Source organism: Anopheles darlingi, chromosome 2, assembly GCF_943734745.1.
Source record: "Anopheles darlingi chromosome 2, idAnoDarlMG_H_01, whole genome shotgun sequence".
Classification (NCBI taxonomy): domain Eukaryota; kingdom Metazoa; phylum Arthropoda; class Insecta; order Diptera; family Culicidae; genus Anopheles; species Anopheles darlingi.
The window spans coordinates 1,082,501-1,095,000 of record NC_064874.1 but is presented as its reverse complement, the minus strand read 5'-3'; the positions used below and the strand labels follow the sequence as shown (position 1 = coordinate 1,095,000).

Genomic DNA, 12,500 nt, shown 5'->3' with positions numbered 1-12,500 from the left:
ACCCACTTTAGAAAGGTTGAATGACTGTCGCTTCATTATCCTTCCAGCGAAGTAGCTCGAGGGGGATTAGTGAGCTACCCTTCGAGGGGTGTAAATGAGTTTGAAATCGAATAATTACCCAAAACAACAGGCGGTTCCGGGGTTTGGTGGCTGCCTAGGAAGTGTTTTCCTTTCCTGTGCATTCCATGTCGTGGTACCACTTGCTGCTTATGCTTCTTTTGGTTCAATACCCGCTGGTTGTTTTGCCGCTTCCGGGCTGCCTCCGAATCAGCTCGATTGTCATCCTTTTTGATGTGCGCGCGCTTGTTCGGGGGCACCACATGTTTCTGAGCAATGTTTGGTGCCCTTTCGAACAAATTCGAGATACATCTCTGAAGACATCGAGTGTGGAACCGACTCAACAGCGAGAGTGCAGGCACACAATGCAACATAAATTACTTTGAAACACCAGAGGGTAGCAAGTCGGCATCGGTCTCCGGCCCTACAACGTCTCGATGATCGGAAAGATCCTCGGTCATGTCAGCTGGTGAGCCTGAAGACCCAGCAATGGTCGTGACCCAGAGGAATAGGTCTGTACGGCACACTCAACGGTCATAGGCGTGGCAATGAATTTGCGTAACCGCGTGGACGGAAGTCCCTCATTTGTCTGTGGCCACACCGAACTGATCTTGTAACCGATTTTCGTCCTCACAACAATGGAAAGGATCATGGAAGGAGGCACCCAAAAACCTAGTGACCGAGTGTGGTCCTTACCCAAGAGACTCTGACATTTGACATACGACACAGAAGCACAGACCGTGCTTGAAATGTGAAACAATGAATGATAAGTAATGCGACAGCTTTCCATGATGGACGTACGGCCTGGGAAAGGCGAGCACTCGACTCGATCGCCTCACAAACCGTTTTTCCCACATGTCTTTCTTGAAGCTTCTCTCTCTCTCTCTCATTTGCTCGATCGTCCGATGGCGATGATACGGAAATGATAGATTTATGGTGAATATCATGATAAATTGGGAGCCACCGGAGATTTATTCGTTTCTTTTCTCCTTCGGCAACAGACCGTTCGGTACGGTCAGCCCCAGTTCGTCTGACAAAATGAGACAAAAATTAGTTTCAAGCGAGACAAACGAAGGCGAGTGAAGCAGCAAACGGCGACAGGTTGTACATAGGAATTGAGCAATAAATTCAAAAGGTAGATCCTTTGCGGAGCACTGCTGCAGGGTAGCCAATAGGAGGCGACGTAGATCGGTATCAATATTGGCTTGTCATCAACAGAACCACCTCGGTTATCGATCAGGCAAGCAACGGGCGGCGGAAGCTGATATTGATCTTAATAACATTTCGGAGACATTTATTGAGGAGCCGTGAGAATGAAGCAGTTTGAACGAGTTTAGGTCTGGTAAAGTCCTGCATTCATTTATAGTCTTCTAAGGATCCTCAACGTTGGAAAATGTACTATGGCGAATATATCCTCGGGAATCCACCATACGGGCCTTAAGCTATTCCGCGAACTCGTGTACTCGATCAAGATCAAGTCACTTTGGTTAATAGGATTAACATACATTGTGTATCATTGCAATGAAGGAGCTTCCATTCGCACGAAGCTACGGAAATGGCTAATAAGGTAATCCTTTGCGGCCGCTTTCCTCGAGGATCCATGATTGCGTGATTGTACCAGAGAAATGGAGCAGAAGCGTGGCGCAATTTGTTTGACCGAGGTTCCGTTCGAACGCCCCAGGCAAAGATCTCATTTCTTCAACATAACTCACAAGCAACCGATTGGTTCCCTCAGGGAAGGGATCAAACATTTGGCTCCGAGAGTTATGAACTTGTTCACACATTATGCTGCTGCGGTTGCCACTGACGTGGGGTGCACCTTTCGCAATCATTTTTCTTTGTGGGTTGGAATAGGGGCCGTGCTAATTAAGCACACGGCAGTTTATAATTGAGTTGTCAAAATATTTCATTCCCCTGTGATGAAGTCGGACTTGCGTCTGCGTTGCAATTCTGTAAAAGGCGATACAACTTGACGTGACCCTCAAAAAAGAAAACATCTTGCTTGCGGTGCGATGCGAAGATAGATAGACGAGAGAAGAGGGAGTATGAATTGTGTACAAAAATGGTGGCATAAACTCATCAAAACGGCTTCTGCCTCGGTGTCCTAAAGATTCTTTGAGAAAACTTTGAAAGAACGGGTTACCGACCGAAAAGGATTGATAGCGAATATGGTAGCGGCTGTGGCGCTGGCACCGAAAACCCGCTGCCAATTGAAGTGGTTGAGCATGAAAGTGTAAAGAATGAAGCAACTACAAAGGGGTTCTCGTTTGATTAATTTCCCTCATTATTCCGCGACTCACAACAGCACACACGTCGTACAACTACGCACGATCCGGTTGAAGTTGATGTATGTGCTCATAACGAATGTTAATTCCGTTTCGGTGTTCGCGATCCTGCACCGCTTGAGAAGATGCTTCCGAATGCCGATCTCGAAGGGTGCGACGAATACAGCCCAACACACTTGCCGGTACTTGAAGTTGAAGTAAAAGTAACAAAACGGACCCGAGGCGTTTGTCAATTTTGCGCCTTACCTACCAACCTTTGCACAACACTTAGGGGACGTGTCATCACGTATGAGAAGCAAGCTTGATATCAGGCCTCAGTGATAGATGGATTTCGCTCCAGGCCTTTCCGTTCTGGAATACGCAGCAGGTGTCCCCAAAGGCGGGGACGTGGTGTAAATTTTACTTTCAATCTTCTTCGCCTTGCCAACGGACGAGCCAACGATCGCCGGCGATTCCTCGAGGTGCAGACGTTCCGTGTGTGTAAATCATCCCCGCCACGATGATCGTCGCGATCGTGGCGTTGTCACGCAAGCTGTACCAGTGTTGAAACATTGCATCCTTTTTCCTATAGGTCTACTAGAACTAGAGAAACTGCCTGACATGACTGTGCACGGCGGGGAGTCTTGTCTATTCGCTCAACGTTTCGGTTGCTTGAAGAAAATACTCAGAATAAACGCAACTTTCATCCCCGTTACCATGCTTGCGACGTTTGCTACGTTTGATTTTGTTTTTTGCAGCGAGATGGCAATCGAAGGAAACTGCGATCCATTCCGACCAAACGTTGCTTTTTCACCGGAAGACTCGCTCTACATAAATCAAAGATAAACGTTTATCAACACCGCTTTTATGCACCGTCTTTGCGCTGCTGAATCTTGATTCGCTTCAGTAACGTAATGAATTTGATTACATCTGCCGTTGTGCTGTATGTTCGGGACAATATGAGACCTCCTCGGTAATCGCATTAACCGCCAGAATCGAGAGGAACGAAAATGCGTACACCAAACTAATTTTAATTGCAACGTGTATGGCGAAATTCATTAGAAGGTCATAAATTATGTATTCCTTTCACTTGGTTTCGAGCAGCGTTTTTTTTTTCCTTTTGCCAAAAAGCCAAGACCACGGAGTGGAAAACTGTCACAAAAATGTTTCTTAGATTTATGGCTTTCCGGTCGATTTTTTCGGTATCATCGTGCACGTGACTTATACCGGATGATCGAACCAACAGGAATGAGAAGACCACCCCTAGAACCATGATCGACATTCTCACCCGAGACATTGTCGTTTGTAAGCACAAAGTACTAACATAAATCGATCGATATGTAGAAGATCGTTTAATACACTTTTTGCTCAATAATCAATAGAAAGTTGTTATCTCGATCAACCGCTGCGCGGCGATATGGATCGTTAAGTAGATGGCATAATTTACAGAACGCAAACGCCCTGGGAATGAGAAAAAAAATGATGACGCATCTGTTGACGAGGCAGTCGCAGGATGATTAGGATCCACAAGACATACCCCCTGTTGAGACTGTTTATGGCGGTTGTGGCGTTTTACGACCGGTACCATACGATCAACGAGCGTAAATGATTGCGCAGAATATGCACTGCGATTGGTTTCGATCGTAAAACTAACCATGCATACGGAATGCAGCCATGCTCTCCTTTCGAAGCTCTATTTCTCTCTAGGCTACCTACACGCGGTAGAAGGAAGAAGGTTGTCCAGTGGCCCAATACACCAGGCCGTCAATTTCCGAACTTGATCTTGAAAAGAGCCCGTCCGATTCGTAAAATGTTTCGAAGAACGAAGTCAAGTTCAAAATCAACTCGTCTCCGTTCTTGGTATTCGTTTTCGTTTTCACCTACGTTATTCCTTCGAAAACGGAATGTCTTCGCAAATGCAGCGCAAATGTGTCCGCGCGTCTGCCATTCCCGGAGCGTTCGCACATAAATTCTGACCCAGCATCCGCCGAGCCAGCTTCTAGAGTTCAAGATCAAGTTGAGCAGAAACGAGTTACTGTAACGAGTCCGCGAGCCTGAGATCCACCAGTTGCAGCAAAAAGTGTCACCATCGCGGTTGCCGCGTCTTTAGCATTATTTTCGCACAAAAAAGGCGGCTTAAAACTCGCTAAATTCACTTTCGCTAATGGAATCGTTGTCATTTTTCATTATGATTTAGCTTCGGTTTGGCTTTTTTATATGCCCGATGAATTAAACCCATCAATAGATTGGCGGAAATGTTAGCGTCGACTACTGCGACAGAGCGTTGATCTATCTTGATGGTCACGGTCATGGTATCGTCGTCTCGCAAGCGGTGACAGCTTTACTAGCCCTAGTCGAGACCTGAGATATTTCTCTTCTGGCGAATTGTCTTGAATTTTGTGAGCGAAACAAATTTCGCACAGACAGACGACGACGCTTCCCCATTGTCACTCATTCATTTGCGATGCGTTTCTGCGTTTTTGTCTGAGCCTGGGTTGATTGATGAGTTGTTAAGCAAATTAGTTCCGACGTCGCGCAAGAGCTAGCATAGCTATCCTAGAAACCATCTAGAACATGTGCGATTTTTTATACAACATTGGTTTCGACAAGACGGGCTCCATACGATGACGATGAACTAATGCGACTGCGCTGGCTCTAGGATTAATCCCTGTTTATTGCGTGCAGCTGTACAGAAGTTGATGACAAATTCTTTCAAATAAAATCATGAGAAAATGTTCAGGGTCATGCTAAATTGCCTAATGCACACAATCAAGAATAGTATATTCTGGAAATATTTTTTTGCTCTACTTTCCACAACGAATGCTTCTGGCCTCACATAGCGCTCAAAAACAAAATCATTAAACAAATTAGCTAATGTAGCTCAAACTCATCGAAACATTCCAGAGCACTGCAATCGATACAAAAGGTCAAAAGAAAAACGAAAAAAGCTATCAAGAATGTTCAAATCATATTTAAAATAGAGGATGCACAAATTAGGGAGTCCTCAAGGAGGTTTCCCTTCCCTGTTTCATCTGCTAGAGCATGTTTCAAAAAGGGACAAAATGATATATCACATAGTAACACAAACCACACCGTCCGATAAAACAAAGGCGCTTCCGATCCCTGACGATGAGATAGAGAAAGAAGTCAAAGATCGAGCCGATCGACGGATGCTCGCTTGGGAACGGCATTATTCGCATAAAGCATTATTTGAAAGAAAACAGCTTTTTTGAATGATGGATGGCCCGACACCACGGACGGATCGCCTTCCCGGCGGTGTACAGAATTAGAACACCCAGCCAGAACCCGATCCCCCGGTCGTTGATCACCAGAAGAGGATGATCCTCTGAATGCTCGTACCACCCATGCACCAATGAAGCTCTTCGCTACCTGGAAGGCATTCGTCCAGGGGTTCGCAAATGAAGCCTTCGCCGCTTGGTTAAACACAACGACAAACCGGAGGCACAAGGATCCGTTGGATCCATAAATCAGCAAATCGGCGTTTAGCGTGTCGCCTCCGTTCTAGAAAGCGGCGAAAACGAAACCATTCTCCCTAGTGACACCACGTATCGATCCTCATAAATAATCGATACCACACGGAACGCCCTGAACTTGTCCTGCGTCCTGCTCTGGGGGGTTCAAGCCACCAACGAAAGTTGACAATTTAACGACCTTCAACTGTACTGTGATGCATCTGTGTGAAGTGTGCCATTAACGAGTACCCATTAAGTTGCACGAAACAATCGAAGGTCACGAAAAGTGCATAAAAATCCTATTTCCATCCTCGAGATTCTCGCGACGCTCGGTAACGTGCTGGCTTTCGCGTCAGCGCCGTAATCTTATCTGGAATGAATCCAGCCAGCCTTCCAAGCGCAAGTGGTGCGTCCATTCATTATGAACTTCTCCCTGCTCTCTGTGTTAAGTACTTAGCTGCGTTGCATATTTACAAAATAAATAAGAGTCCGTTCGAGGTTGTCATAACACGCAACTCTGAACCAATCCTCCAGTACTGGATGATATTTATGACTAGGATGGCTAACACGATCAGTTCGCCGTTTCGGATGATTAGCATCACGAACGCCGCCAGTACCACTGGACTGCTCCTCGTGTGTAATCAATGAGCCATTTCGGAACGGATTCGAAAGCTAATTGCGATATAATAATGGGATTTTGGTGTGAGCCGTTTATCGTTTTTAAAATTGTCCACCGGAACGATGGCGACGATGGCAACAACGACGGGAAGTGTATGCTCAATGATGTGGGAACTACTCCTCAGTGGACCACATAAGCCAAGCTGATAAAGACCGCCAAAAGCAACAGCAGCAGTGGTGGTGGTGATGATAAAGTGTAAATGGTTGACAATTAATTTGTGAACTGTTGATTGGATTCGCAACGATATCCGCACCACCTAGTGTGCCAATGAGGAAAGCAACTTCCGGTCTCGTTTTACCGTAAATTATGACAATTAATTAATGGTTGAGTGTGTATCATCAAAATGCTTTTGCCGTTTCTTTGATTTCAGCACATCTTCACGAAAGGCTCAATGTGCTCAAGTTAAGTAAAGTTTATCTTTGATTCATTCAGAATTCATATCTACCAACATGTCCCTTTTTTGGACGAAAGTAATGGACAGAATGCGTAGGTTGATCAAACGGGACGCTGTTCGTCGTCGCAAAAAAATCGCGGATCGTTTGCTTTACGTTTGACCGTAAAATGAGTTCATTTAATGCATCATCACAACAGGCCGCCGATTACAGTGTCCAAACGGTCGCGTTGGATTGGTTTCTCCCCGCTCGTTATGATTACTTCACGATACCTATAGTTTGTAGCTGCGAAATGGATGGATTAATTTTACGATCGCCTCCGTCGGAATACTTATGGAATTTCCAATAGCAGGCCAAAAAATCTCCGATAAAAGCCATAGGACGTGGAACGGAGCGAACCGAACAAACCGTTGAAGATTATAGGCTTATCTTTTGATGGGTTTTTGGCTTCGAGCTCAACCAATAAAACTAGCTTTTCGTGGCAAACCAATAATTTAGAGGCGATTTGAAACACTTTGACACGGAATGACCTCTTTTATTGATTATCATTTTCACCCACCGCCATTCAGTGATCAGCGGGAGGTGAATTGACACATCGGATTAGAAATAAAATCACCATTGGGACGCTTTTTAATCAGTTTACCTAAAAAAATTTGATTGATCGTTAAATCGATCATCTAGTCTTTAACTATCACTACTACCTTTTATTTAGTACTAGACTAATCAATTAGCAAATTTACTTCGGTTAATGTAAATTTTTTAGATACCTTGCACTGCGATCTCAAATCTTCAGACAAGGACTCCTTCAGACAAGGCTCTGCTCGTGGGCCACTGGGTTGACTATAAATCATAGAACCCGCCCGCCGCATGTATGCCCACTTTAATTCCGTCCCTCACTTGTTCACCAACCATGTAACTATCTTCATTGCGCAGCATGCTCGCAGATGTGATGTCCGCACAAGAAACGGCCAACAACCAGAAGTCCACGTCCACTGAATGCACCAATTCACCATTTCCCTAGAACATGCACAACGTCGCTCGTATTATTGGCCGTAAAAGTTTGATTTACGACAATGCAAATCAGTGCAACCGGACCTCTTCTGTCACCTCTTATGGCAGAAGACCTACGCTGATCACTTGAGTAGAAAAAAGTGAAAATGAAGCAAGCAATTCAGAACGATCAACAACTTGATCGCGGAGTCTGCGCGACATGGGTCCATGTTTGATAGTATTTTCTAGAATCCTGGGGGCGTCATGAAGAGCATAGAAACAGAAACAACATCAACCATTGATCAAGGACGCACGCCCGCGATTGAAACTTTATCTTGGTTCAAGGATTTTGCTCACTTTACACCTTGCTGTCTGGACGCTCGCGATTCTTGTCTGTTTTGACCAATTATCTCTCCATCCCTTACCAACCCGGCAAACCAGTAAACGATCAATAAATGATTAACTGAGCATCTCGCACGCCTTAATAGTCGCGCTCGCCGACGGACATGTACTTGTTTACTCTTTCTCAAGCTCTTTCTTTTTACGCTTTCTCTTTCTGGATTTTAATTTAATAATCATTTAATAATCATTAATTATTTTTGCAGCTTCGCCATGGCACCACTCACTGCACTTGCATTGCTCGCACGCACAGCAAAAGGAACATTTACTTTATTTATTGGCAATTTACACCTTTAATGGGGAAATATGAGTGTAAAGTAAACCATCGGTATCGTTTAAGGGTGCTACCCATCTGTCTCGTTGCTTTGTTTCCGTCAATCGCATCTAGAGAATTCTTCCGTTTAAAGAAGCTGCTTGATCATTCGATAAATTCTAACAGATCGTAAAACTTCCAGACTAAACAAAATCCTGACAGGTTTTTGCTTCACATGGTCTATACGTACAAGATTGATTGCAAATTGGCTTGTCTTACCATAGATGGTGCACTGCTCCAATCAAAACTTAATTAAATTATCTGATACCCCTACCATATTGGTCGGCCACCGGATAAAAGCGTTTGTTCATAGTTTTAAATAAAAATTCGAGATTTGTCTCCATAAATACTGCTCACGAATTATTTGGACAGTCAGTTAGTTCTCGGCGTTGACAACTCGCGGTCGTATTCGGTCCGACGACATATCTATTTTCCTCCTACAGCTTCTATTCGGCTGGAAGCAGACACATAAATTTTCCTATGCTAATTAGCCACCCCAACCCACCAAAATCGCCGCAATTCTAGTCGAACTCGGACAACTTTTTGCGTTGACCAAGAAGTTCTAAAGCAATAACAGACAACGTGCGTCGTGCGATGACCTTTGAAGAAGCAGAAAAGTTATTTTCTGATCCGATCTCGAACTGAAAAGGCTTTTTTCCCCTGGCATGACACATGGAAGTGCATTAGTCACCGTATCGTTCTTTATAAAAACGAAATATGCATTCTCCGGCATGCGTCGTCTAGGTTGTCGTTCTGCGTTGCCTGATACGGGGGCGTTCGACATACAATTTCAAACAATAAACATATCGTCCTGATTACATCTACAACGATCGAGCAGGGTTGCTTCTTACGTTCGCAATGATCTTTCTGCAGATCCTTTTGTACACCCTACGAGCCTACCTGATTTTCGCACGTTTATCTAGAGCCACAATCGCGTCATCGCCATTGTTGATTACATGCAGTGATTAAGAATGAAGCTGTACCATACGTAACCATGTAGGTGTTAACATGAATAGTGTACGACAGGGCGCTAAAGTGCAAATGGCGTCACTGACAGAATGAGCAACTGGCCAGAGAAACCACTCTGAGAGTAGCAGTCACGGTGTGGTAATTGAGAAAGGATTCCTGATCATTCTAGGATCATTAACTTTCTCGTATTGTAGTTTGATGAGTCACAATCCTCTGGTCCTGTCTGTAACCCACTCCCACTAGACGGGGGGTTCATTAACAAATGACATGCCAAGCGTAGCAGCAGCACGGTGCCTACACACATTCGTGAAGAATGTGCATTGCATTCCGTTGCCAACATTCTCCCGTCGATACATTTGTTTCCTGTTTCCCGCCTAAATCCTTGACCAACGTAGTCGCTGTCTTAGATCCCATCCTAAATCTCTCCCTCACTTGAATTCCTATCCACGGGCCGAGCGGATCATAAAATACTGGCACTCATCACCAGCTGCTAAGGCAGACGTAATCGGCCTCGTGACATTGGTGCATGTGCAACGTCGTGACGACAGGGCGCGTTCGCGCTAAATGTGTGCAGAATTGCACGTATGCCATGCACCACGTTGCCAATGATCACACGATCAGCAGCGAACCGGAATTGCCGCGAATTACGGGACGTCACAGTTCAGGGAGTAGTCTCCCCGTGGTGGTCGACCGTTCGAATCATATGACCAGCTGATTGACTCACTATCCGCCGGTGTCTATACCGAGGGCGAGGTACACCTCACTAGCCGCGTGATTTCTAGTAGACAGATACTAGCCAGCGTGCAAATAAATCAGCATGTCGAGGGTACAAGGGCGGCAGCTTATTGGAGGATGTTTCATTGCGAAATTTGTCTCTGGCGTTTGTGGCTATAGTCACGTAGTCCTCTTCTCGCTGGGTCCCATAAATTGCACACATAATTCATAATATTTCATTGATGTTTTGATTAAGCTATCGGAGTCTCAATCACGCGAGCGTTGGTTCTAAGAGCAAAAGAGCGCCATATTTAAGCTACAACAATCACTTGACCCAGCGCGAGAATTCAAACACTTATTTGGACGCAAACACATTCGCATTTGTCCTCAATTCCGTACGGCAAACGTCTTCCTTGGAGAGATTTATTGGCCAACCTTGGCCATTACACTCGAACCAAACCGATCAAAATGTCTGGCGCCATGCTCTACCATGGCCTGCACAGCACTTGTAAAAATGACTAGAGATCGACAGTTTGTGTTTGTGTTGGTGATGTAATAAGGTGTTTAAATGGTGCTACGATCCTGCTAGTGTCTGATCAAAGTTGTTCTCTTTACTTTTCTGTTCGGCAGGATGAAATCGCGGACAAGGCCATTAAGCTAACGGCGCGCGAGCGGCGCTTCATCAAGTTCGCCTCGGTCGAGTTCGATGGACAGATTTACATGACACCGCAAGACTTTCTGGAGTCGGTCGTCGAGCAGGAACCACGACGTAAGTATCGCCTCCGCAAGGATATTTCGTTCCTCTGTTTCTCTTCAAAAGCCCACAAAGTACCCGAAAACTGTTTTACGGGTTACAAACTTCACTTTAAAAAAAACCACAGATTAGACAAGCAAATTTTCAAAAAACCCCACGGCCGGTTTAAAACGGCGGCAATGTTTGAAACAGTGCAGATGCGTGGGCTCGTTGTCACCTCGTTAAAGCATCTCCTTCGCGGTTCTACATGGAATCCTTTTAATTATGTGTCTTCCCTCTTGGTGTTGCTTTGGTCTTACTATCTTACGGTTCCCGCTTTTGATTGCCGTAGCCCGCCTCAAGAGGAAGTCATTAACGCATGCCGAGGTCCAGCAGCTCAAAGACTACACTCCACCGCTGAAGCACGGTTCGTCGCAGCTTTTCCGCAGTCTGCGTGACAAAGGTAAGTGATAAGGGCAGGTAGCTGCCACCACGTTGCAGGCAGGTTCTAGGTGTTGAAGGGTTTGCTAATTTTCATTGGCAGTCCGTGCAAAGAGAAGGCACAGATTCATCGAGAAGCTATCACAACCCATTTAAGATAGCATTCGCTCGTTAGAAGTATTCCAGGAGCAGCAGCGGCAACAGGTCTGCACAAGAGGCCCAGCCCAGCGTGTAAAGACAAGCACGACGTAGAAAGTGAACCAACGACTGGCTTGTTGAGCATACAGCTTTCAACTGCCTTCCACAGAAACCCCAATTTGCTTCCAGTTTATCAGAACCACTTTCAGTGCTGGGCCAAAAACGCAGACCATCCTTTCTAACGAGTTCTTTAAACCTCCCCACAGTTAATAGCAAGTGAAGTGAACACAAACCAATCCAGACACTCACAGTTCGACCACCGAACTCAGACTCCAGAAGCTAACTTGTCACTTTGCTGCGTGTTTTATCGTGACACGGGACTCCCTCTCTATCGGCACGCCAAAGCAGCCGCCAAGTCGCTGCCCCACAAAACCGTGATCGAAGAACAATTCTTCGGAAATGGATTACCATACTAATCACTGTGGACCCAACCCCACCGAACGGCCGATGCTGTGCTTCGCCGCTGGCCGACTTTATCGACGAAACAAAACACCTGGCTTTTAATCTGTGCGTGATTTTGGAGCGTGGTCCCATTAGGACCGGAACCGCGGAGTTGCTCCATAAACTTCAAAGCTTCTCGGCGCACGGATACTGAAGACTCCAATATTGTCTTACCAAAGACTTTGTCGTTTAAAAATAAATTTAAAACGGGCTATCGCGGATACTGCGCACACGACATGTAGCAGTAGCGTCATTGGCATGAATCGGAAACATCCTCACAACCGGATCGTGCAGTCCGTGTCTTTGGAATTTCGGTGGGATGACTTCTCCTACTAATCGGTGATGTTTGGCAAAGGGATTACAGGCGATTGCGCTGTGAAGTGATGTCACTTCCTACGCTGGAAGCATGATCCGGCTAGTCTTGACTGTCAATTGAA

General features: G+C 45.4%; 2 protein-coding genes across 2 annotated transcripts in view; one reads left to right on the top strand and one right to left on the bottom strand.

The window, feature by feature from the left end:
• Positions 1-12,500, bottom strand: part of LOC125952192 (endoplasmic reticulum chaperone BiP) — a 231,265-nt gene that overhangs the window by 207,003 nt on the left and 11,762 nt on the right. The gene's annotated exons all lie outside the window — the stretch shown is intronic.
• Positions 1-12,500, top strand: part of LOC125952196 (calcium uptake protein 2, mitochondrial) — a 38,198-nt gene that overhangs the window by 19,680 nt on the left and 6,018 nt on the right. The window contains exons 2-3 of the mRNA XM_049681528.1: positions 10,881-11,019; positions 11,336-11,446. Of these exons, the coding sequence (XP_049537485.1) occupies positions 10,881-11,019; positions 11,336-11,446 (250 nt within the window). The remainder of the gene's footprint in view (positions 1-10,880; positions 11,020-11,335; positions 11,447-12,500) is intronic.